We start from the raw sequence: 27,139 nt of genomic DNA, 5'->3' as shown, positions 1-27,139 counted from the left end.
ATATATACAGGGAGATGTGCTGCTGACTAGCGACCGTTTTCTGGTTCACATAAAGGATGTGAACAGCCTATGAACAAGCGGTTTACAGAGGGCAATGCTTGGTAGTGAGCGTTTGTACGAGAGCTAGTTCAACCAATCACTTGCCTGTGTAAAAGGCCCTCTACAGAGGCTCTTGCCAATTACAGATGGGCATTGTTAAAGGCAACCTTTGTGAGCAGCCAATCCAAAGGCAGCTGTTATAAAAAAGGAAGCACCAGTATGAGGCACTTAAAATATTATATATCAGTGAAAAGTAAAAACTGTAGATTAGAACATCATACTTACCCAGTTTTTTTGCCCCAGATTTGTCTCCATCAAAAACTTCCACAAAATCCTGACAACTTCCTGTGAAGTTTGCATCCTGTAGTTGAAAGTTTGTGAAGACAATGTAGATTTTCTTGCTGGTGTGAACTGTTATTTTCCATGTGCAAGCTTTACTGCTTGGATAACTGGAATTTGGCCAGTTTGGTGACATAAACTCTCCTTTCTCAGCATTGAAATGACCTCCGCAAGTTGCAATGTCTGAAAAAATGAATTTGTATTGTATGAAATTCATTACAAAAACATGATAGAAGTCTGCAGTAGGAAACTTTTATTACTACCTTTCTTTGTCCGCAAAATATTTGTAACACCAGTGCTATGCGCTCGTTTGTGTACTTCCGCTCCCAGCAGGCGCAACAATCAGGTTACCTTTGGTACATACTGTATGGTTCCTGGTTCTCCACACTGCCATGGACGTGCACATCCTTCTGCTGCTGGTGTTATTGGAAGGGGCGTCACAAGCACCGGACCTCTGGGGCCCAAGCCCCGGATCTTTGGCCCGATGCCCCGGAACCCCGGGATTTTCTATAAAAATTTACTATAGTAACTGGGGCCTATGTCATCAAATATATGGGTCCCTGTTACTATAGTAACTACACATACTTACCCTCCTTCCCAAGCGCAGCGTAAGTCCCGACGTCTTCTCGCGTCATGACGCTGTGCGCCGTGCACGTGCACATCTAACTTACTTGGTCTAACAGACAGCATCACACATGGACTTAGATACAGGGCCCATGTGTGAGACTGTCTGTTGAACCATGTATCTAAGCTTCCCACAAGGCAGGCTTAGATACAGGACCCCAGCAGACAGTAATCTTATACTGTATAAGATTACTGTCTGCTAGGTTCCAGTATCTAAGCCTGCCTTGTATTTTGTTGTGTTTGTGTTTTTTTACAGGTTTGGTCGTTGAACTACATCGGATTCGAGGACTACTTCAATGACGGCTTTTTTTATTTTCAATAACATGGTTAATGAGGGTTGTGTGTTTTTTTTTTATTTCAATTAAATATATTTTTTCTATGTCTATGTATTTTCTTTTAAACTTTATTACTACCGACTTAGTAATGGCCACTGGCTGACTGATAGCGTCCATTACTAAATCGGGGCTTGATGTTAGCCAGTGCAGCAGCAGCCTAGCATTACCAGGATGGGAAGGGCCACTGATTTTGGCCTTTCCCAGCCTAATAATACCAGCCTGCGGCTGCTCCAGTGCCCGACCTACACCACAGATGGTCGGGTACTGGATTGTACCCGGCTCTTCCCAGTACACTTGGTGGCGGTGGGTACCAGGGTAATAATGGGGGGTTTAGTGTTAGCCTCTGCACTGGCTAACACCAAGCCTCGCCTTAGTAATGGAAGCTGTCAATCAGCCAGCAGCTATTAATAAGGCAGTAGTAATAAAGTTGAAAAAAATACAAGGACCTAGAAAAAATATTTTATTGAAATAAAAAAAAGCACCCAACCCTCATTAACCACTGTATTGAAAATAAAAAAAGCCGCAATCGAAGTAGTTCAACATCCGAACCTGTAAAACAACACATACACCCAAAAAATTAGTAACATAATAAATAAAATCTAAAAGCAAAACAATTATTATTCTTACCTTCATATGTGATACTGTCTGCTGAGCCGCTGTATCTAATGCTATCCATAGCTATAGGGTCAGGGTGCTATATATATGCTGTCTCATATATATATATATATATATATATATATATATATATAAATATATGTATACACACATATACACACATATACACACATATACACACATATACACACACACACACACACACACACACACACACACACACACACACACACACACACACATTTTTAACCTTCTTTATTCTCACATTAGATAACAGCACAGCCTTAATATCATATCCTGGCATGGAAGTGATAGTAGAATTTGTTTGTTAAATAATATCCCCAGTGGTCATTTTATTGCCTATTGGTAATATGTACTGGGCACTGCCATTTTAAAAACAGTCTCTGTAGAAGCAGATTTGGTCCATCCAGCTTTTTTTTCTAGTGTTCTCTAAGTCAGTACAGAGTGGGATTCTTGTGGGACTCTTTGGGAGGTGAAAAGGGCTGGTGACCAGGTATCTTGCCTCTTGTAAATCTATTCATCTATGCTAAAATGCAAATGTTTATGCATGGTCTTTTTAAATTCTAAAATCTGTGAATTTTCTGTTTCTTTTGTGCACATTGTTGGAACTTTGTGTGTGTATTAACCTCTTACCGAAGTATGGATGGGGCTCATGGGCTGAGACCACGCCATACATTGCGTCTGTCAGCTGGATATAACAGCTGACACATTGAACTAACAGCCAGGATAGGAGATAACTTTGATCCTGGCCATTTAATAGTTTATATGCATCGGTCAATGGCAACTGTGTCCCTCTCTCACCTCATGGCCTCGTGACGCTATTGCGGGGTTCCGATGAGCTGTCATAATAGACAAGGGCCTAATAAAGGCCCCCAGGTCTGCCATGTTGGTCCTCCTATTCAGCCCTTTCAGTGGCAGGGCTTCATTGGACACAGCAAAAAGCACAATACACAAGTGAAAGCAATCAAATGCAATCACATGTTCAAGTCCCCTGGTGGGACAAAAATATTTTTTTATATTAAATAAAGTTTTTAGGAATATAGGAATAATATATTAAAAGTTAAAAAAAACACCCCTTTTCCCATTTTTCCCTTAATGTAAACAATTAAAAAAATAAGCATAATTGGTATTGCCAGCAAAGTCTTAACATGATTACAATACGGTACAGTATTTCCACGAAGAAGCAGGGACTCCTAGCGTCATACATAGCTATAATGCTAGGAATTCTGGTTCCCTGATCTGTGTTCGGTCCGAGAAATGCGGCCGACATACGGTATGGTCCGTTTCTCACGCACCAAAGAGGTTGTGTGCATGAGGCCTTATTACTACTCCTGGCACTATAACAAAATTCACAATGGCATGTTGATGGAGGCATTGTGCATATATAAAAAGTGTCGGTGCTGGCCATAGAAACCAGTTAGGCTCCATTTTTTTTTAAAGTAGGTTTGAAAATGAAAGATTTGGTTGCAGTGGGTAATATGTGAATTTAAGAACATTAAATAATATTGACAATTTTGATGGTCATTACTCATTAGCAAAGTCAAAACCATACAAAAAACTTGGTTACAAACTACAACTAATATAGAGATTGACCTGTTCTGTGCAATAATGACATGTATCCTATATATGAATTTATATATATATATATATATATATATATATATATATATATATATATATATGAAAGGGCATGCAACATTTTATAATAAACGTCAGGGTGGGAAATTTTATAATAAACGTCAGGGTGTCCACCCACAGCCTTAATTGATGTCTCTTCTGTAGTTCCCATTTTCTAATAATTAACAATCATTTCACATGCTGTCTTTATCTATTCAATAATTTCTATTCAATTGATGAGGAATCCAGAAGCGCATTTTAACTTACTTGGTATTAAAGCTTGATCCACAAATTCCCAGGTTGCGTAAAAACCAACATCCACCAACCTGCTGTTGGATCTAAAATGTACAGATAACTTGTTGCTAAAGCTAACCAGATCAGCCGGTGTAAAGTTTCCACAGTGGGCACCTAAAGAGCAAGCATGACAAATATGCAGTCAGTCACATCAAATTTTTTGCAATACCATTATGGTGTATATTTGTTTTTAAACAAAAAGAAAAAAGGGTACAAACATAGGTTAGTTTATGCCTTTACAGACTCATTAAAAAAGATTTTCAGTAGTGTAAAAAAAAAATTCTAAAGGGCCTTAGATCAACTATGGGTTTAGTTTGCATTCCCTGCTGAGACAAACTACACCAAACTGAACAGAATACCCAGAGGCGTAACTTGAAGCTCCGGGGCCCCAATGCAAAATCTATAATGGGGTTCCCTCCTACCTTATATAATTTATAATACCGGTGTCTTCTTATGCGGCTGAGGGGCTTTTGGGCCCCCCTCAAGCATCACGGCCTGGGTGTGACTGCTACCTTTGTACCCCCTATAGCTATGCCACTGAGAATACCATAAAAAATTCAGCACACTCTTAATTCCCCATATTAAGACCTTCTGAGTCCGGCGGGAACAAGGTCAAGGGATTCCCTGGAATTTTTGTCAGCCATTCTCCACAAACTAAATAAGGACCCCCTATCCCACTCTAAGTACAGCCTGATCTTGCACCTTGATTTGGATGCAAAGATCTTTATAGCCTTTTTGACTACAGATTACAGCCAGGCCTGGTCCATAAAGATCTTGTGGGCTTTATATAGGATATGGAAGCTCATGATAACATCTGGAAAATACTTGCTATTATCCATAAGGTGAATAGTAATTCCTGCTGGTCCTAGATAATGAGAATGCATTGACAGTAGGACTAACTCTTTGAGGCGCTCTCAATAATGGGCTTTAGGTGGCCTTTCATTCTGCTGCATATTAAAAAGTGCTGCCTACTTCCCTGACTCCCATGACTCCCTGACTCCCATAAACATTGAGAGGGGCATATGATCGGAATTGCAGCAGTACATACCGACCAATGTTTGTTTTCTCGCCAGTTGCCTATGTATAGGGAAGCGCAGCATACTATGATTTCATATAAGAGTTAAAAAAAGCAATATCATAAACATATATGTCTCACAGGACTTGCAATTCATATAGGTGTTTTCAAAACATAGTATTACATCCCCGGTAGTTATTTATAGTAACAAATAGAAACTCCGCAGATTTATATTCATACACAAGGACAAGGAGTCGTACACTACTCATAGTTGAAAATATACAGAACTGTGGGCTTTATGACTAGTGGTTATGCGCCAGTTTTGACAACGGCTTTATATTGTCCTATATTGGATATCTTACACCCTGATTTTTTCTTAATATATGAATTGTTGTGGAACTTTAATTATGGTCCATCCTTTTTAGTACATATTTATAGCAACTTTGTCTGAATTTCTCCTGTATTGAGTAAAATGTATTTTTATGATATTTAATATTAAAAATTAAAGATTTTCTATATTTTCAACTATGAGTAGTGTATGGCTCCTTATCCTTGTGTATGTACATAAAAAAAAGGAATACCAACGTATACTTTCTGAGGGGATGCCAAACTTCAGCTACTTTTATAAGAGTTATATACATCATGGTGAGACTAAAAATAAAACTTGTATTTGACAAAAAGTATTCAAAGGTTAATCGTTGTGATACTCAAGCTGCTTTCTGAAGGTTACATCACACTGGTTGTCTATGCACCTCAGGTATTGACTGTGTACAGGACCCAAGCTATTACACACTGAGTACACTTCATTATAGTAGATATACCCTTGAAACTAGAGGCATAACTTGAACTTTGCACCAGTGCAAAATCTATAGCAAGCCACCACAACTTTTACATGTAATTTGTAGTTTTTATTATTATTATTATTATTATTATTATTATTATTATTATTATAGTAGTGTTGTCCTTTTATGTGGCTGAGAGCCCATTGGTGGGCCTATTGGGGAACTGATATAATTTCCCAATACAAACGTTATAGTGCCTCTGAAGATGGGACCAACAAGTAGATGTATAGCTATGCCCACATAGGCGCAATAGTTTTTCAGTTTCTGCCTGTCTGTAATAGATCATTATAATATAAAATGTTAAATGATTAACAAGAATTGATTTGTGGACAAACAAGTTGGCAGAACACTTACCAACACTGCCAAGTTCATCTGATATCACAACCCTATCATTGTTGCAGCTACTACTTTCCTCAAGCACAAACTTGTTAAAATGCAAACGAATCACTTTATCAGCAGGAGCATCAATATTCCAAACACAGTCCGCATCATTCCTGTATGTGAATGGATATCGCATGGAAGTAAAATGCCCGGTTCTGTCACTGAGGTACCTAGCACTTCCACAACCAGACGCTGCAGATAAAAAACAAAGGACAATTTATTAACACTTTTAATTTACTTTACAAATTTGTAAATTTAGTATTTGCATGGAGTTGCATTCCCAAATTTATGCATCAGCCTCAGCAGATGCAAATACTATTATTTATTTATGTGGAAACTTTGTTAGGCTATCATCAGTAAGTGATGTTTTAATTTTTTTCCATTTTATTATTATTTTTTTGTTGTTGGAAATGTTTTATTTTTTTCTGCCATGCTTTATAGCTTACTGTGAAACTGAATTTTGTCAGCTACCGTATGTTTTGGACTATGAGGCCCCATGCACATGACCGTAAAAAATCACTGTAAGGGCAGATACAGACGGACGTTGCGTTTTTGCGCGCGCAAACAACGCAGCGTTTTGCGGGCGCAAAAAACATTTGACAGCTGCGTGTGTCATCCGTGTATGATGCGCGGCTGCGTGATTTTCGCGCTGCCGCCATCATAGAGATGAGGCTAGTCGACGCCCGTCACTGTCCAAGGTGCTGAAAGAGCTAACTGATCGGCAGTAACTCTTTCAGCACCCTCGACAGTGAATGCCGAACACAATATACAGCAACCTGTTAAAAAAAAAGAAAAAGTTCGTACTTACCGAGAACTTCCCGGCCGTTGCCTTGGTGACGCGTCCTTGGAGACGCGTCCTTGGTGACGCGTCCTTGGTGACGCGCCTCTTTTGACATCGGGCCCCACCTCCCTGGATGACGCGGCAGTCCATGTGACCGCTGCAGCCTGTGCTTGGCCTGTGATTGGCTGGAGCTGTCACTTGGACTGAATTGTCATCCCGGGAGGTCAGACTGGAGGAAGAAGCCGGGAGTTATCGGTAAGTCAGAACTTCGTTTTTTATTTACAGGTTCATGTTTATTGGGATCGGTAGTCACGGTCCATGGTGCTGAAACAGTTTAACTCTTTCAGCACCCTGGACAGTGACTATCTCAGGACGTCGCGTACCGGAAATTTTTTTGCCGGGTTCGGCCAAAACGAGTTCGGCCGAACCCGGTGAAGTTCGGTTCGATTGTCCGGGTTCGCTCATCTCAAAGACACTCCATTTGGATGTTTAGAAACAGAAAAGCACGTGGTGCTTTTCTGGTTACATTCATCCTTTTGACAGCTGGTGCACTGATTCAGTCGGTTCGCACGGAAGTGCTTCCGTGCGACCTGCGTGGTTTTCACGCACCCATTGACTTCAATGGGTGCGTGATGAGCGAAATACGCGGAGATATTGAACCTGTCACGCTTTTTGCGCAGCTGACAAACGCTGCGCGAAAAGCACGGACTGTCTGTACTGCCCCATAGACTTGTATTGGTCTGTACGTGGCGCGTGAAAACCTCGCGGCCCGCACGGACCGAATACACGCTTGTGTGAATCCCCCCTAATTGTGGACCGTAATACGGTCCGCAATTACGGACCCGTTCAGTTCTATTGGGCGCGGACACCTTTCTGCATCGCTACGGATGGGTGTCCGTGCTGTAGAACCGTGCCGGGAATTATGGAGCATGTCCCACTTTTCGTATTTTACGGGCCGTGCTCCCATACGTTGTATGGGAGCACGGCCTGAAAATGCAACCCGCGGCTGTTGGCGGCCGGCCATGCCTGCAATCACGGGCCGTGATTACGGGCACGACCGTGTGCATGAGGCCTAAGACACAGTTTTTCTCTTAGAATCTGAGTTGTAATCTTCTGCTGCATCTTTTCTACTTAAGGGAAACAGATGCCAGGAGCAGGAGACTGAACTCCGAGCTTCAAAGGTCCTTGCAGTGCAGTGTAATGGAAGCTGCATGTCCTGTGCTGTGTGTAAATGATCATTGTGTTATCTGCTCACTGAACAGTCACATTTTACACACAGAATTCTGTCAAATCTCACTGTTCAGTGAGCAGATAACCCAGATATTTGGACACACAGCACAGTAAATCTGTGCAGGCACTGATCTGCAAGGACCTTCTAGCCACGCCCCTCCTATGTACGGAGCCGCAAGAAGTGCAGATTCAACACTATGAACCCCTGGCTCTCCACACCTCTGATGTCTGTTGAGTTCACGGGAGGGTGAGAGCACTATAGCTGCCAATATCTTGTATTTCTGTGTCTGACATTGTTATGGGGCACTGTAACTAGCATTGTATTGGGGCACTGTGACTGGCATTGTATGGGGGCACTGTGGTACCCTATTGTCTCAATATTACCCAGGAAATGTACAGTTAAAGGCAAAACCTTTTTTTCCTCCTCTTTTATGCTACAATTTATGGGTGTGTCTTATGGTCCAGGGTGTCCTACAGTCTGTAAAATACGGTAATTATCACTAGTAGACGGAGAGTTAACGACAGAATAAAAAAGTCTATTGTACTGCATATCTAAGATAGACAGCTTGGACACTGACAATATTAGAATATAGACAGATGATAGTACAAGGCAGAGTAAAAGGGCAGGGATAACCGGGGAGGGCTTGTGATGTTAGGCTGGATTCACACGAGCACATTACGTCCGTAATGGACGGAACGTATTTCGGCCGCAAGTCCCGGACCGAACACACTGCAGGGAGCCGGGCTCCTAGCACCATAGTTATGTACGACGCTAGGAGTCCCTGCCTCGCTGCAGGACAACTGTCCCGTACTGTAATCATGTTTTCAGTACGAGACAGTAGTTCCACGGAGAGGCAGGGACTCCTAGCATCGTACATAACTATGATGCTAGGATCCCGGCTCCCTGCAGTGTGTTCGGTCCGGGACTTGCGGCCGAAATATGTTCCGTCCATTACGGATGTAATGTGCTCGTGTGAATCCAGCCTTAGAACCGAAGGACTGAAACATGCTGGAGCAGCTTTTGAGAGAAAAAAAAAATCCTTAAGTCATAGTGGTACTGTTTGGGCCCATATAATTCTATAGCGGTGTACATAATGCTTTTTTATAAAATTATTGAATGTAATAAAAATAAAAAAAATACCTTAGTAACATGTAGTTGACCTAAAACTGACGATAATCTCTTCATATTTATATAGACAATGGGGCAGAAATTTTAGTACTGTCTTAAACTTAAAGAGGCTCTGTCACCAGATTTTGCAACCCCTATCTCGTATTGCAGCAGATCGGCGCTGCAATGTAGATAAGAGTAACGTTTTTTTTTTTTAAAAACGAGCATTTTTGGCCAAGTTATGACCATTTTTATATTTATGCAAATGAGGCTTTCTAAAGTACAACTGGGCGTGTTTAAAGTTATGTACAAGTGGGCGTGTATTGTGTATGTACATCTGGGCGTTTTTACTTCTTTTACTAGCTGGGCGTTGTGACTAGAAGTATCTTCCACTTCTCTTCACAACGCCCAGCTTCTGGCAGTGCACAGACACACAGCGTGTTCTCGCGAGATCACGCTGTGACGTCACCTCCTGCCCCAGGTCCTGCATCGTGTCGGACGAGCGAGGACACATCGGCACCAGAGGCTACAGTTGATTCAGCAGCAGCATCAGCGTTTGCAGGTAAGTAGCTACATCGACTTACCTGCAAACGCCGATGCTGCTGCAGAATCAAATGTAGCCTCTGGTGCCGATGTGTCCTCGCTCGTCCGACACGATGCAGGACCTGGGGAAGTGACGTCACAGCGTGATCTCTCGAGAACACGCTATGTGTCTGTGCACTGCCAGAAGCTGGGCGTTGTGAAGAGAAGTGGATGACACTTCTATACACAACGCCCAGCTAGTAAAAGAAGTAAAAATGGCCAGATGTACATACACAATACACGCCCACTTGTACATAACTTTAAACACGCCCAGTTGTACTATAGAAAGCTTCATTTGCATAAATATAAAAATGGTCATAACTTGGCCAAAAATGCGCGTTTTAAAAAAAAACAAAAAACGTTACTCTTATCTACATTGCAGCGCCGATCTGCTGCAATAGGAGATAGGGGTTGCAAAATCTGGTGACAGAGCCTCTTTAAGTCAACTTAAAACTAGACATGTTAAACACTTTTCTCCTCCTTACGCCACCCCTTGGTTGGCTTACTTTAAAAATGTCGGTGCCCTTTGGTGCATTTTAAGTCACAACCCCTTTTTGCTAAGCCCCACTCCAATTCTAGACATTTTTCAAAACTGATCTAGTGAGGTGGAAAAACTGCGAGGACACATCGGCACCAGGCGACAGAGGCTACAGTTGATTCTGCAGCAGCATCAGCGTTTGCAGGTAAGTCGATGTAGCCTCTGTCGCCTGGTGTCGATGTGTCCTCGCTCGTCCGACACGATGCAGGACCTGGGGCAGGAAGTGACGTCACAGCGTGATCTCTCGAGAACACGCTGTGTGTCTGTGCACTGCCAGAAGCTGGGCGTTGTGAAGAGAAGTGGATGATGCCGATTCGTCAGCATCATACACTTCTATTCACAATGCCCAGCTAGTAGAACAAGTAAAAACACCCAGATGTTACACACACAATACACGCCCACTTGTACATAACTTTAAACACGCCCAGTTGTACATAAGAAAGGCTCATTTGCATAAATATAAAAATGCTCATAACTTGGCCAAAAATGCTAGTTTTTGAAAAAAACAAAAACATTACTGTAATCTACATTGCAGCGCCGATCTGCTGCAATACGAGATAGGGGTTTGAAAATCTGGTGACAGAGCCTCTTTAAGTTAGGGTCAGAATATAGTCAAAGGGAACCATCACCCATTGACTATTTGACACTTATATGTTTCGTATGTCAGTCTATGTTTCAAAGTAAGGGTATGTTCACACGGCCTATTTACGGACGTAAATCGGGCGTTTTTGCCCCGAATTACGCCCGAAAATAGCGCCTCAATAGCGCTGACAAACATCTGCCCATTGAAAGCAATGGGCAGACGTTTGTCTGTTCACACGAGGCGTATATTTACGCGCCGCTGTCAAATGACGGCGCGTAAATAGACGCCCGCGTCAAAGAAGTGACCTGTCACTTCTTTGGCCGTAATTGGAGCCGTTATTCATTGACTCCAATGAATAGCAGCGCTAATTACGTCCGTAATGGTCGCGGCGTTCAAGCGCCTGCACATGCTGGTACGGCTGAAATTACGGGGATGTTTTCAGGCTGAAACATCCCCGTAATTTCAGCCGTAACGGACGCCCTCGTGTGAACATACCCTAAATGTGTGTTGTTGCACATTTTATCAGCTTAATAAAAGCTACGTTTTATAATTACTCCTTCCTTATTAAAATATATAATGTTATTTAACCCTCACGATGAACGCTGTAAAAAAATTTAAATGAAAAACACTAGAATTGCTATTTTTTGGTCCTTAGCTCCCAAAAAAATTGAATAAAAAGTGATCAAAAAGTCGCATTTTCCCCAACGTGGTACCAATAAAAACTACAGCTCACCCCGCAAAACATAAGCACTCACGTTTCTCAATCCACGGAAAAATAAAAAAGATATGGCTCTCAAAATATGGCGACACAAATTTCTTTTAACAAATTGTTTTATTTGTAAAAGTGGTAATACTTAAAAAAAGCTATATAAATTTGGTATTTCTGTAATTGTATCGACCGGTAGAATAAAGTTAACATGTCATTTTTACCGCATGGTGAACGCTGTAAAAACAAAATCCCCAAAATAATGGCGGAATTGCTATTTTTAGCCCATTTCGGCCTACAGAGAATTTCTATTAAGTTTCCAACCAGAAATTGGGTGCGCCTCCAAGGAGTAAATGGGGTCTGTTGGCTTCCGGAATTTTTTGATGGCAAGAATAGCCCAGCAGACTGCGCTTTTCTTGCCATCAAAAATACCAGAAAGGGTGATCGAAACGCCAATGGAGGCTGTGAACACCAGTGTGGACATAGCCATATTCATATCTGGATATAATAAGTGGATACTTCCTTTGTGTCAGTATGTATAAATATTGTAATAATATTCAAATATATATTTTTGGCATAAATAGATATCCTACCAGAGATATATAATTGATTTCCTGCCTATAGGACTAAACTCACATACACAGTTTTGATGCATGTTTTGGCTCAGTTGTTTGAGCCAAACACAGATGTTTTCTTTATACCTTTCCTTCCCTTTGGATCCACTTTTGGCTTTGGCTAAAGAAAACGTAGCCAAAAACCACCACAAAAAAATGCATCAAAACTGTGTGTGTGATCCTGGCTTTGATGTCACTAAAAGCAGGAATTCCCTAGAGCAAGTTCTGCAAACACTTCTGTTGTTTTAACGGAACCGTGCGTCCGTTCCATCAAAAGTAGTGCAGGTCCTACTCCTGCCCGTTTTTGACAGAACAGTCTCGGCCTTTGCATTGATTTGGTCCATGAAACAGGCTGCACACGAAAGCCATCCGTGTGCGGTCCGTGATTCACGGGACCCTCATTAGCGGCCATTCAACGGCACACGGAAGTGTGCATGAGACCTAAGAGAGGAAAAAATCAAATATATGCCTGCTATAAGCATAATAACATAAAAAAACTGAACATATCCTATAGTTATGATTCCTAAGTTAAAAACATATGAAAAATTTATATAAATGAACACGTACAGTAAGTATCGTATATATCCTTTTTGATGATCGTATCTATCCAATCAAGGTGAGCCGATGTACGGGTGAAGACACTGGGTTTTTTATCCATAATACAGCCAATTGGCCCAAAACTGGTAATTCCATGAACTTCCCATTTTGAGCTTTGAGTTGTAGAGGGGCAAACCAGTGGTCCTCCTGAATCTCCCTGTAGCATTGAAAATAGAAAGCGAGAGACGTCATTCTGATTAGGAAACTGACAAGACTTACCTGCAGTCTGATCAAGAAAAACAGGGTGTATAGATCACAGTTTTTATATATTACTAAGGCTAGATTCACACAAGCAGTGCGCATCTCGGATGTGAAAAACGGCAATTTTTCACGTCTGAGGTGCACTAGAGTCTATGGAGGGATGCGTGAAGCAAAAAAAAATAGGACATGTCCTATTTTCTCACGGACCCTTCACACGGTCAGTTGAAACAATGGCCGTGTGAACGGCCCATTGAATTACATAGGTCCGTGTGACAGCCGTTGTTTTAACGGCCATCACACAAACGTATAACACGTTCGTGTGAATAAAGCCTAAGTGTGTATAAAACTTTTCTTGGGTATATTTTTTTCAATTATGTACAGAGTATACGTGATTAGTATTCTGTAGTATAAGTTTTCAGGAAAATTTAATTAGCTGTGAATTAATCTAAGGGTCAGCTCACACTACGTTTTTTGGCGCTGATTTTGACGCAGAAACTGCATTGGATTCTGCGCCCAAAAAATTCCGAAATCGCGCCCCTTAACGCAGCAGCTGCGTTTTCCCGGGTGGCTTTTGGCCGTTTTATGCCGCTGATTCTGGCGGCGTTAATTTTTGAGTGCTTTTCGCTGCGTTTTTTGCCCGCGGTCCTTGTAGTTGCGTCAATAGCTGCGGGCAAAAAACACTGCAAAAAATATTCTTAAAAATATGTGCAGGCAGTTCAAAATCTGCCTCAAAATTCCTGGAGGAATTCTGAAGCAGATTTTTTCTACAAGCAGAAAACTCTGTGTGAACAGGGCCTAAGAGGTTTGTTTCTCACTAAATCGATAATCTATAGGTTGGATCTTGTATACTTAATGAAGAGCAACAGAGCCTCAATGAGAAAAATCTGGGCCCCCTACATTAAATTGGTCAGGGACCCCCCAACATACCCCAGCTTTCTCACAAATTGGCTGTAGAATGTGTATGTTCCATAGAAATTAAATTGGGAACTATAATGGGAAAGGGGCTGACATGAGTGATTAAGAAATGTGCAAACCTCACCCATAAGGTTTACTCTATGTATGGGCCTAGTACGGAGCTCATCTATAGAATGGGGAATGGGTGTAAATAACAATACACCAGCTGTCTTTACAGAGCAAAGATTTTGGATTTTGGAAAATGGATGGTGAAAATGTTAATGGTTATATTTCTGGTGTTAATATGTGCCTATAATTTAATTTTATTTAATCTAATTAGGTCCAAAGTTCTCTCCTTATTTTTATAACTTATCTCTATAGAAGTCAGAGCTGTTACAAAGCTCCAAATCTCCTGCTTTCTTTCACAAACCGTAGCCATAGAGTGAAATGATAAAATTGTGTCTGTCTGCAGTAAGCTCCCTCTTGTGGCGGCTTTAAGAAGAAAGTGGACCCTTTATTAGCCAGGCTCCTAAGGGCAGTACCACCTGCCATGCTGACAGCTCTGGAGAGCAATGACCAGTTGTATTTACTCTAAACATGTAGAGGAAGTTTTTATGCTTGGTATTCTTAAAGGGTTGGACAGGGGCACTACCCCTAATGAATATTAATGAACAGCTATTTGGGTTAAGAAACATACAGTAGATCAAAGTCAGAAAATATCCCACTAATGCAGAATAAATGTATTATATCCTTCTACAATAAATGGTCTAAAATACACAAACACAACATGTTCATGACAGATGCTTTTATTTTAATTTAGAGCTAAATGTACAAATAGCAACCGAGTACAAGAGCACACTACTACAAAAGAATATAGTGAAAGTAAGTTTCTTTATTAACCCATATGTGCAATGTTTCGGCCCCCTGCACTGGGGCCTTTCTCAAGCCAACATCTAATATGTTAATATGATTTGCAAGATGCTTTTGGACAATAACACATTTGAAGTTGGCCTTTTAGACAAGGCTTAAAGGGGTTTTCCAGGTCATCAGGACAACTGATGATCTATCCACGGGATAGGTCATCAGTATATGATCGGTGGGGGTCCGACACCCTGACTCTGCACCGATCAGCTGCTCCGTCTTCCTCCGAGCGCTGGATGGTATGCAGTAGTTGGAACCAGAAGCAGATGGTTCTGGTCATGGTATAGTGGCCGAGCTGCAGTACTGCAGCTCTGCGTCTATTCAAGTGAATAGGCCGCTATGCAGTGGTCGGAGCCATCTGCTTCCGGCTCCAACTACTGCATACAATTCAAAACATCCGGCGACCGGAGGCAGACGGAGCTGCTGATTGGTGCAGGGTCCGGGTGTCCGACCTGCACCGATCATATACTGATGACCAGGGGCGTAACTAGGAAAGACTGGGCCCCATAGCAAACTTTTGACTGGGGCCCCCCTCCCCAGGGTGTCACACAACCCCCCCTTGTAGATAGTGCCGTTTTTACAGCCCCCCTGTAGATATCTACAAAGGGGGCTGCATGGTGTTATCTACAGAGGGGGCTGTATGGCGTTCTCTACAGGGGGGGGGGCTGTATGGCGTTCTCTACAGAGGGGGCTGTATGGCGTTCTCTACAGAGGGGGCTGTATGGCGTTCTCTACAGAGGGGGCTGTATGGCGTTCTCTACAGGGGGGGCTGTATGGCGTTCTCTACAGGGGGGGCTGTATGGGGTTCTCTACAGGGGGGCTGTATGGCGTTCTCTACAGGGGGGGCTATATGGCGTTCTCTACAGGGGGGGCTGTCTGGCGTTCTCTACAGGGGGGACTGTATGGCGTTCTCTACAAGGGGGTCTGTATGGCGTTCTCTACAAGCGGGTCTGTATGGCATTCTCTACAAGGGGGGCTGTATGGCGTTCTCTACAGAGGGGGCTGTATGGCGTTCTCTACAGGGGGGTCTGTATGGCGTTCTCTACAGAGGCGGCTGTATGGCGTTCTCTACAGGGGGGCTGTATGGCGTTCTCTACAGCTGTGCCAAACATACTGCCGGTGCGGGTGTTGGCCACATCGCGGCAGGGTCAGTGCCGCTCCATGTGGCCTTACCCTTACTGCAGCTCAGACCAACCTTTCCAGTACCGAGTAATATCAACAGCGGCCCAAAGGTGAAAGTTAACCCAGCCTAACAAATAATGGAAGAAAAATACTAACCTGACAGACTGACTTTAACTCATCCGGAAGAACATAGCCAGCACAGATCATTGAGTCCTTTATTTGGAACCACCAATATTGGGGTGTTTTGCAGACCTCATATGTAATAACAGGTAGTGCCACCTGATTTAATCCTTCAGCTGCTTTTGGTGCCATTGAATTTCCTGCATGAATTACATGATATTACAGAATTCTAACAGATATATCCTTATCCTTTATATGTTTTATTTGATATTTTTGATCTACTGTAAAACAGTATTTTAATACACAAAATCAATGGTATATATATATATTTTTACTCTTTTGGTACTGTAGTAATATTACCTGTCTCATCTCCCCATCCAGTTGCATGACAGCGATAACTTTCAGATAGAACCTGATTGTGCGGTGGCAGACATGCAAAATCAATAAAGTCATTGGCCGCCACTTCTCCGTCTAGCTTTACCAAAGCAATGTCAAACTCTAACGCTGGTATTTCTGGATAGACAAACCCTTCATTACGGTAGATACCAAGAATTTTGTAGCACTTTTGTGTAGTTTCAACCATGGTTAAGTTGTGTTTCCCAACACACATTTGCCATCGATGCAATTCATCTGCATAACTTAAAATATACAATTAAATATTGTAAACTTAGTGAGAATGGATATAAAATGGCTACACAGGTAAATGTAGGAAAAAGTATTTACATGAAGTATTAGATTAACACATTAAGTTACCTTAATGTGTTAAGTTACCTTCTAAGAAAAGTCCAAGTCTAATCACGATGTTCATCAATAACATTGTAAAATATTCTAGATTAAGGTAATATAAATCGGATATTAAAGGGGTTATGCGGAGACCAAAAATTATTAGCAGTATATTCAGTGCAGTATGTGAGTACACTCGCTAATATACATTCCGATCCCCCATCGCACTGATTCTGCGATTTTCATAGATTTAGATAGCTCTGCCGGGACCAGAAGTCTAGTTGCACAGCCTACTTTGATGACGATACGATTCTTCATCATGTGACCGTTCCCGCTGTACTCTATGTACAAGCAGCAGCAGTAGTACAGCGAGTACATGGAGTACAGCGGGATCGGTCACATGAAGAAGAGTCGTATCGTCACCAAAAAAGGCTGTGCAACTACACTTCCGGTCCACCGGCAGCGTTATAAAAATCTATGAAAATCTCAGAATCAGCGCGATGGGGGACCGGAATGTATATTAGCGAGTGTACTCCCATACTGAAGTGAATACACTGCTAATAATTTTTGGTCCCCGATTTTTGATTATCGTTTTTCACTCCCTGCCTTCCAAGAGCCATAACTTTTTTATTTTTGTGCCAATAAGTGGTGTGAGGGCTTACTTTTTATGGCTGGATTTGTAGTTTCTATTGGTAGCATTTAAAGTACCATATAATGTACTGGAAAGTTGAAAAAAATTATTTGCGGGCTGAAATTGGAAAAAACCTTGATTCCTCAATTGTTTTTCGGGCTTAGTTTTTACGGCTTTCACCGTGCGGTAAAAACAACAACTTCGCTTTATTCTGTGGCTCAATATGATTACGGTGATACCAAATTTATATAGTTTTTTTTATATTTTACTATTTTTTAAGATAAAAAAACTTTTTGTTAAAAAAAATAACTATTTTGTGTCGCCACAACAGAGCCATAACTTTTTTATTTTTGCAACGATTGAGCAGGGCTTATTTTTTTGGGGACGAGCTGTAGTTTTTAGCGGTACCATTTTGTGGTATGTACAACTTTTTGATCACTTTTTATTACATTTTTCTTGAGTGCTAAGTTGACCAAAAAACAGCAATTTTGGCATTTTACATTTTAAAGTTTTTTACCGGGTTCACCGTGCGTATTAAATAACGCTTTATTGTAATAGTTCAGACTTTTACTAATGCAGTTTTACGGATGCAGCGATACCAATTTTGTTTACTTTTTTTTATTTTTTACATTACTTTAGAGGAAACATGAGAAAAGGTGTTTTTTTTTAGCTTTTAATATTTATTTTTTTACTATTAAAAATGTAATTTCACTTTTATTTTTACACAGTTTATTAGCTCTCCTAGGGGGGCTAATAATTGGATTGCTAGTACAATACTAATATATTGCAGTATATAGTCATTTATACAGGCTTCTGTTAAGGCCTGCCAAAGGCAGGGCTTAGCAGAAGCAGAGTGAAGGTAGTCCTGGGGGCCTTCATTAGGCCCCTGGGCTCCCATGACAAACATTGTCACCCCCGATCTCTTTGCGGGGGGGGGGCGGCGATGAGCTGTCGGAGGGGGCCACCACCTCTTATCAACGCCTCAGATGCTGCGGTCGCAATTGACTGTAGCATTTGAGAGGTTAAACTGCCAGGAGCAGCGCAATCGCTGTTCGTGGCCATTAGTCCTGGGTGTCAGCTGTAAAACTCAGCTGACACCCACAGTGTATTGAGTGCTCTTAGCGCGTGAGCGCGCTCAATACATCACCGCCAGCACCCAGACATAATGGCACGTCTGGGTACACGAAGGGGTTAAGTAACTATATTTGAATATCTTAGAGACCACTATGTCTTACATAACCAATACATCTACTTTATACAGGCATCTTCACAACAGTGTATTGTTCTCTTATATTTTTGTGAAATTCTGATATAGATTGTTTTTAGCCATCAAGGGGAAGATAGTCTTCTACGTCAATGTTTGATGTGGTTATTGGATCTGGATAGTTGAGGGTGTCCTGATCAGGGTGAATCCCTCTATCATCATAAGCTCAGCTTGCCCTTATAGGGAATCCAAACAATTTTTTTAGAAGTATATAATAGTAGTATATAGTAGTAGTAGTAGTAGTCTATAAACATGGTATGTTAAGTATATACAACTGTTAATGAGGTCAACCCACAAAATAATCGCCTAAGGACATTGGTATAATTGATAGTTTTTACAGACAGGTTCCTCAATTGCTAGACTTTCCAGGATAGACTTTCCAGGAAACACTAGAAATATAATGTTAAAAAAATAACCTTGAAAATAAGCTTGTGCGAATGAAATGATAGACTTACTTAATAAAGCAGTGGGCTGCAGTGAGGACCCAATGCTTGTGGATAAGAGTGCCTCCGCATGTGTGGAAGAAAATGGTTTCATTACGAGAACTTGGCCATACCTGAAAATACAAAGCACAGATATAAGGAACTGCATAAATTCTACAAATGGGTGGGCTCCATACAAGCTGGAAGAAGGCAGATATATTTTCTACTGCTTCTGTCTTCTGAATCACCTTCTGCATAGTGCTCCATTAACAGTCATGTGTAAAAACGAATCCACAAAATCTATGTTCACTCTCGTCACATTTATTAGAGAAATTTCCACGACCGAAATATACATTCCATTCTGTACATCTGAATTAGGTTATTTCTGCAGCTTGTGCAAAGATTCTGCGAACCCCATTCAGATGAATGGAACAGACAAAGAAATATCTGAACAAACCTGCCGCGTGTGCTCTTAACCTAACAAGCAATAAGTTAGGGTTAGAAAATAAAGCAAATAGATGTTTGGTTGCTATGGACAAAATATCATCAAAACCTTGTAGATGAGTGGTTTATACAAAAGTTTTGATAATAGACAAGAGCATACTTTTTATTAATAGCAATTTATAGTTATTGTCAACCATGTATGATAAAGTCTTATTAGTCGAATTGTAAAATGTAAGTCCAGTTTGACCACAAATACATGGTCGGATTTGGTTGTTTTGGATTTCTGGTGTAGTTAATATGTTTCAGATGGTCATAATTTAAATACTGATATCTGACTCTGGTCTGATCATATTATGATCAGTTTAGATTAGATTCCATGGGCCTTGTGTATGAAAACTAAAGCAGACAAAAATGGAAGTTTTGCCCATGGCAACCAATCTGATCACTGCTTCCATTCTCAGACCTGCTTTCATAAAAGGTGAATTGTGATAGGCTGCTATGGGCAATACTGTTAATACTTGTTTGCATTAGTTTTATAGCATCATTGCAGTGATCAATGTTTGCGTGACTATAATATTGAGGAACAATGGAGTTTAATAGAATTATTGTATATGCACACACAAAATCAAAAACATCTGAAAATACTAAGCTGTTTTCAAGCTCCTGATTTTCAGCCGTTTTTTTTTAGCAACTAGCTTTTTTCGCAGTGTTTTTACAGCCGTTTTTGGAGCTGTTCTTCTATAGAGTCAATGAAAAACGGCTCCAAAAACGGCTCAAGAAGTGACATGCACTTCTTTTTCGTGGGCGTTTTTAAAATTGATTCTTTTTTTCAGGCGTTCTTTGAGGCGTAAACGCCCAGAAATACGCCTGAAAGAACTACGTGTGCACATACCTGTTCCGACGGGCGTTTTTTTACGCCTCATTTTCAAAAAACGGCGTGTAAAAAGACACACGTGAAAAAGAAGTGCATGTCACTTGTTGAGCCGTTTTTGGAGCCGTTTTTCATTGACTATAGAAAAACAGCTCCGAAAACGTCCGTAAAAACTGCAGAGAAAAACACTAATGGCTTAAAAAACGTCTGAAAATCAGGAGCTGTTTTTCCTTGAAAACAGCTCCGTATTTTCAGACGTTTTTGTTTTTGTGTGTGGACATACCCTAATACTTACATTTTTTGTTACCTCCTTCACACAGGGTTTTTGTTCCTGCGTTTAAAAACACATGTAAAAATAGGCCTACAGTTTAAAGCAGGTTTTTTTCTAATGGCGGTTTTTAATTTACATTTATTGAAATCCATATGGCAAAAAATACCTCCAGCATGCTGAATTTTGCGAAAAAAACATTAATGCCACTAAAACGCCACAAACCAAAACAGTGTAGGGCAGATTTAGTATTCATAGGGGAGAATTTATTTTCAGCTTTATGCCACTTTTTTGGCCTAAAGTTGCAAATTTTGGCCCAGTTGAAAAGTGGAGAGAAAAATGGGTGACGATAAATGGGAGCAGCGCACCCAACTGGTGTCCTACAGAATTACGATTTCTAAATACAGAAAATTGATTAAATTGTAGCACCAATCTACACCTGCTCATAGCAGGCATAGATTTAATTTTCGGTCTTTAAGACTGTAACGAGATGCATTAATTGTACTATGAGGCGTGCACTTTTTAATATACAGTATTTGGTGTATTTACTTCCGATGTAGTTCAGTTTAAGGCCTAATTCACACGAGCGTGTTGAAACAGCGGACCTATGTAATTGAATGTGGCCGTTGTTTCAATGGACCGTGTGAAGGCTCCGTGGAAAAATAGGACATGTCCTATCTTTTCACGCATCACGTATCCCTCCATAGTCTTTAATTTATGGGGGATGCGAGACATCACGTCCCGCAGCGCTGAGCATGGATGCACCTCGGACGTGAAAAACGGTAGTTTTTCACGTCCGAGATGCGCCACGCTCGTCTGAATTAGGCCTAAGGCTGAGTTCACCTGGGGTGGATGCGTTGCATAAGAGAAAGCAGCGTATCCACCCTGTGCGCCGCAGAGAATTCCTGGCGAAAAACCGCACCAAACTGTGGTGCAGTTTTTCGCCCGGAATGTCCGCTGCGGAATACTGCAGCATTAGCCGGCCTGCTAGCAGGACGGCCTCTGTGGATGACGTTTTGTAATTGGCTGCAGCGGTTACATGGGATGAAACGTCATCCCAGGAGGCAGGCCTGGAGGAAGAAACACAGACTCCTGGGTAAGTATAAAAATTTTTTTTTGTTTTTGCATTGTTGCGTTTTTTATGCTGGAATTGCTGCGAACCCGCCGCGAAAAACGCAACATCTTCTATTTGTTGCGGATTTTAACTCCCCATTGAATTCAATGGGGGAAAACCCGCAACAAATAAGCAGCGTTTACGCAAATACATAGGAAATGCTGCAGAATAAAATTTTGCACCACAGGTAAATTTCTGAGCGTTTTTTTCGCAGCATGTGGAAGAGATTTGTTTTATCTCATCCACTTTGCTGCTACTGTATTTGCTGCGGATTTTCTTCAACTAATTCTGTTGCGGAAAATCTGCAGTATTTACGTGTGAACTGACCCTTAGACTGAATTATGACCAAATTGCCAGAATTATGATCAAATTGAGCCAAATACTGGTACACATGCCATGTACCACATTTATGAAATGTTTTAGACAATTTCTGCACCGCACTAGATAAGTGGGGGTGCCTTAGATGGAACAGGGCATGAAATAACCCTTTCCCTCCGCAGCCATTTTTTGGATCTTAATTTTCCCTTTTTCCTCCCCACCTACCAAAAACCATAACTTTTTTTATTTTTCTGTCGATAAAGGCCTATGAGGGCATGTTTTTTGCTTGACGAGCTGTAGTTGTTCACGCCATCATTTATTGTACCATATAATGTATTTGGAAACTGGGGTTGAATAAGAAAAAAACAGCGATTCCTCAACCTTTTGGGGGCATTTGTGTTTACGGCGTTCACCGTGTGGTAAAAAAGGCATGTTAACTTCTGCGGGTCGATACGATTACGGCATACCAAATTTATGTAAGAAGAAACTAATTATTAAAAATACAATTTTACTGTTTTGTCGCCATATTCTGAGAGCCATAACTTTTTTTTTCCGTCGATTGAGCGGTATGAGGGCATATTTTAATCTATTGGTACCATTTTGGGGTACGTGAGGGCTTTTTGATCACTTTTTATTTCATTTTTTTGTGGGAGATGAAGTGAACAAAAAACAGATTCTGGTGTTTTAATTTTTTGATTTTTGCGGCGTTCACTGTGTCGGTTAAATATTGTTATATTTTAATAGTTTGGGCTTTTACAGACGCGGCGATACCAATTTTTTATTTTTTACATTACTTTAGAGCAGGGGCGTAACTAGGAAAGGCTGGGCCCCGTAGCAAACTTTTGAATGGGCCCCCCCTCCCCTAGGTGCCACACACAGCTCCCCTTGTAGATAGTGCCCCCCTTAGGAACTGCCCCCCTGTAGATTGTGCCATACAGCCCCCTTGTAGACAGTGCTATACAGCCCCTCTGTAGACCGTGCTATACAGCCTCGCTCGGTAGACAGTGCAATACAGCCTCCCCGGTAGACAGTGCTATACAGCCCTTCCTGTAGACAGTGCTACACAGCCCCCTGTAGACAGTGCTATACAGCCCCCCTGTAGACAGTGCTATACAGTCCCCCTGTAAACAGTGCTATACAGCCCCCCTTTAGACAGTTCTATACAGACCCCCCTGTAGACAGTGCTATACAGCCCCCCTGTAGACAGTGGTATACAGCCCCCCTGTAGACAGTTGTATACAGCCCCCCTGTAGACAGTGGTATACAGCCCCCCTGTAGACAGTGGTATACAGCCCCCCCTGTAGACAGAGGTATGCAGCCCCCTGTAGACAGTGGTAAACAGCCCCCCCAGTAGACAGTGCTATACAGCCCCCCTTGTAGACAGTGGTATACAGCCCCCCTGTAGACAGTGGTATACAGCCCCCATGTAGACAGTGGTATACAGCCCCCCGGTAGACAGAGGTATTCAGCCCCCCTGTAGACAGAGATATACAGCCCCCCTGTAGACAGTGCTATACAGCCCCTCTGTATACTGTGATATACAGCCCCCCTGTAGAAAGTGCTATACAGCCCCCCTGTAGACAGTGGTATACAGCCCCGTGGTAGACAGTGGTATACAGGCCCCCTGTAGACAATGGTATACAGCCCCCCTGTAGACAGTGCTATACAGTCCCCTGTAAACAGTGGTATACAGCCCCCCTGTAAACAGTGCTATACAGCCCATCCTGTAGACAGTGCTATACAGCCCCCCCTGTAGACAGTGGTATACAGCCCCCCCTGTAGACAGTGGTATACAGCCCCCTGTAAACAGTGCTATACAGCCCCCCTCTAGACAGTGCTATACAGCCCTCCCTGTAGACAGTGCTATACAGCCCTCCCTGTAGACAGTGCTATACAGCCCCCCCTGTAGACAGTGGTATACAGCCCCCTGTAAACAGTGGTAAACAGCCCCCCAGTAGACAGTGCTATACAGCCCCCCCTGTAGACAGTGGTATACAGCCCCCCTGTAGACAGTGGTATACAGCCCCCATGTAGACAGTGGTATACAGCTCCCCGGTAGACAGAGGTATTCAGCCCCCCTGTAGACAGAGATATACAGCCCCCCTGTAGACAGTGCTATACAGCCCCTCTGTATACTGTGATATACAGCCCCCTGTAGAAAGTGCTATACAGCCCCCCTGTAGACAGTGGTATACAGCCCCGTGGTAGACAGTGGTATACAGGCCCCCTGTAGACAATGGTATACAGCCCCCCTGTAGACAGTGCTATACAGTCCCCTGTAAACAGTGGTATATAGCCCCCCTGTAAACAGTGCTATACAGCCCTCCCTGTAGACAGTGCTATACAGCCCTCCCTGTAGACAGTGCTATACAGCCCCCCTGTAGACATTGGTATACAGCCCCCCCTGTAGACAGTGCTATACAGCCCCCCCCTGTAGACAGTGGTATACAGCCCCCCCTGTAGACAGTGGTATACAGCCCCATCTGTAGACAGTGGTATACAGTCCCCTGTAGACAGTGCCATACAGCCCCCCCATAGATAGTCCCATACAGCCTCCCTGTTGACAGTGTCATACAGCCACCCTGTAGACAGTGCCATACAGCCCCCCTGTAGATAGCGCAATACAGCCTCCCTGTAGACAGTACCATACAGTCCCACTGTAGACAGAGTCACACCCCACTTGTAGATAACGCCATACAGCCCCCCTGTAGACAGTGCCAAACAGCCCCCTGTAGAAAGTGCCATACAGCCCCCCTGTAGACAGTTTCACACCCCACTTATAGATAGCGCCATACAGCCCCCCTGTAGATTTCGCCATACAGCTCCCCCTCTAGATAGCTCCATACGTTCCCCCCTCCTGTAGATAGCACAATATAGCAACCCCCAAACAAATAAAACAAAAAAACGTCACTCCTCTAGTTCCTGCGACGAACGGAGCTGCTTTACAACGCCGACGGGATCCTTGCATAGGCCGGCGTGATCCAGTGAGCGACTTGTAGCCTAGTAAATGGCAGAGCAGGGAGATAGCATTCAATAGTACCGGTACAACCGGGCATGGGGGAGCCCGTGACGGCAGGTGTCATGCTCCCCCTCATGTCGTGGGCCGCATAGCAGCCGCTATTGCTGCTACCGCGGTAGTTGCGCCACTGCTTTAGAGGAAAAATGGGAAAAACTTTTTTTTCTAACTTTTAATATATATATTTTTTACACTACAGTAATAAAAACGTTATTAAACGTCTTTTTTTTACACATTTTATTAGTCCCCCTAGGGGTCTTGAAGCAGCGATCGTTAGATTGCTGGTACAATACACTGCAATACTAATGTATTGCTGTATATTGTCATTTTTACAGGCTACTGTTAAGCCCTGTTTGCAGTAAGCTGAATGCCAATGTTTATATTACCTCTAATAAATGTTGGAAAGTATATTTATCTTTATGAACTGGCTGAAAGTGATTACACTTAGTTGCGTGAAATCCACTTACTGTCGGTCATTACATTTTTTTTGTTTCTTTTGCACTCATGCATATTAATGTTAATCCTTCCCTGGAATTATGCAGTGAACCGCCATTTTATTAGGGCCAAGCCCTGTGTATGCCAATCTTGTGCTACATATGTATCTTACCTGCATGGACACTTGCCAAGGCCAGGTATGAGGTATAGCAGGTTCTCCATTGACAATTCTGGAATTAATTTGGGGAGGAAATGTCGGCTGTCCACACTTGTTTGGCCATTCTAAAAGCAACAATGAAAATAACATAAAATGTTGTAAATTCAACAAATATCACTTATTCCTTGTCTTATTTGGTTTACTACTAAGGAGCTAAAGCACAGGCATGAAGAAAATCTGAATCTGGGTCACATTTTTTCTCTGCTACCAAAACCTTACTAGCGTATGTACTGTGGGTCATGAGGGTTATCTAATTGTGTGTATAGTATTTAGCAAAATAATAACATATTAGTACTCATACTGTTCAGGATTTGTCACGTTCCGTACATGCTGGTGTCACATGCCATACACCACCAAGGCTAGTGATTGGCTTCAGATATCACATGCTGGTACGGATTGTCATCGACTAGGGGACAACATAGGCGAGTAATTTTTTTTATATAACATTTGCTGCTTCTAGCTTTATTTTATGCCATCTCTCTGTGATAGGAAAATAAAAATAATAATAAACGTAACCATGTCATGTAAACTTGTATGTTTGAATTTATATGAAATAGTTTAGTAAATTTAGATTACAAATACTCATAGTCTTGCATATGCAGGTCTCGCTAATGTTGGAATATATTTTGATTACGGCTACTTGGGGATTTATAGCCAAGCATGAGTTTAATTGATCTTAATGCTGCTCAAATAGTTCTTCACCCAATAGCATTTTCAGTCAATACAAATAAAGCAATTTCACATTAAGAAATATATGTTACCTATTTTTATACTATCCCATGGATTGGGGGCTGGAGGTGCTTCTGTTGGAGGTGCCTGTAAGAGATTAGTGGTCCAGTAGGCTCTAAAGCCTTTTGACTCTGTGAAAATATCACTGTAGAATCGGATTGTGAGGGTGTTACTCTGGCTAGTGATTCTAGTTGGCAGTTTAGTTCCACAGAAAGGACCTACAAAGATTGAAAAAGTACAGATATAACATATAAACATTCATACAACAGTTATCTTACACAAAGCAATAAATAAAATCATAAGCAGACTTAAGGCTCAGTGAACAATTGGGAATATTTCCATTATTCCTCTCTTATTCCAATTATCGGGCAACGAGCATTCATAAGAATGCTCGTTCCCGATCATTGCCCTGTGTAAATAGGGCAACGATCAAGCGATGAATAAGCAAACGCTCGTTCATCGGCTGATCGTATAGTTTATGCAGCACAAAATATTATCGTTGTCGGCAGAAGTTTGCTGCCTACATAATAGAAATGTATGGGTAACGATCACTTATCCTTGTGAAAGG

General features: G+C 41.9%; 1 protein-coding gene across 1 annotated transcript in view; it reads right to left on the bottom strand.

Annotated features, from left to right (window-relative positions):
* The window catches only part of LOC142737734 (ovochymase-2-like), a 102,849-nt gene that overhangs the window by 42,050 nt on the left and 33,660 nt on the right, over positions 1-27,139 (bottom strand). Inside the window, exons 10-18 of the mRNA XM_075849720.1 lie at positions 26,604-26,789; positions 25,798-25,907; positions 19,193-19,293; positions 16,480-16,757; positions 16,156-16,319; positions 12,832-13,018; positions 6,096-6,314; positions 3,858-3,998; positions 325-561 (exon numbers count right to left, since the gene is read on the bottom strand). Coding sequence (XP_075705835.1) covers positions 325-561; positions 3,858-3,998; positions 6,096-6,314; positions 12,832-13,018; positions 16,156-16,319; positions 16,480-16,757; positions 19,193-19,293; positions 25,798-25,907; positions 26,604-26,789 — 1,623 coding nt within the window. The remainder of the gene's footprint in view (positions 1-324; positions 562-3,857; positions 3,999-6,095; positions 6,315-12,831; positions 13,019-16,155; positions 16,320-16,479; positions 16,758-19,192; positions 19,294-25,797; positions 25,908-26,603; positions 26,790-27,139) is intronic.

This window comes from Rhinoderma darwinii, chromosome 1 (assembly GCF_050947455.1).
Source record: "Rhinoderma darwinii isolate aRhiDar2 chromosome 1, aRhiDar2.hap1, whole genome shotgun sequence".
NCBI lineage: Eukaryota > Metazoa > Chordata > Amphibia > Anura > Rhinodermatidae > Rhinoderma > Rhinoderma darwinii.
The sequence above is the reverse complement of the archived record's forward strand: the minus strand, read 5'-3'. Positions and strand labels throughout refer to the sequence as shown.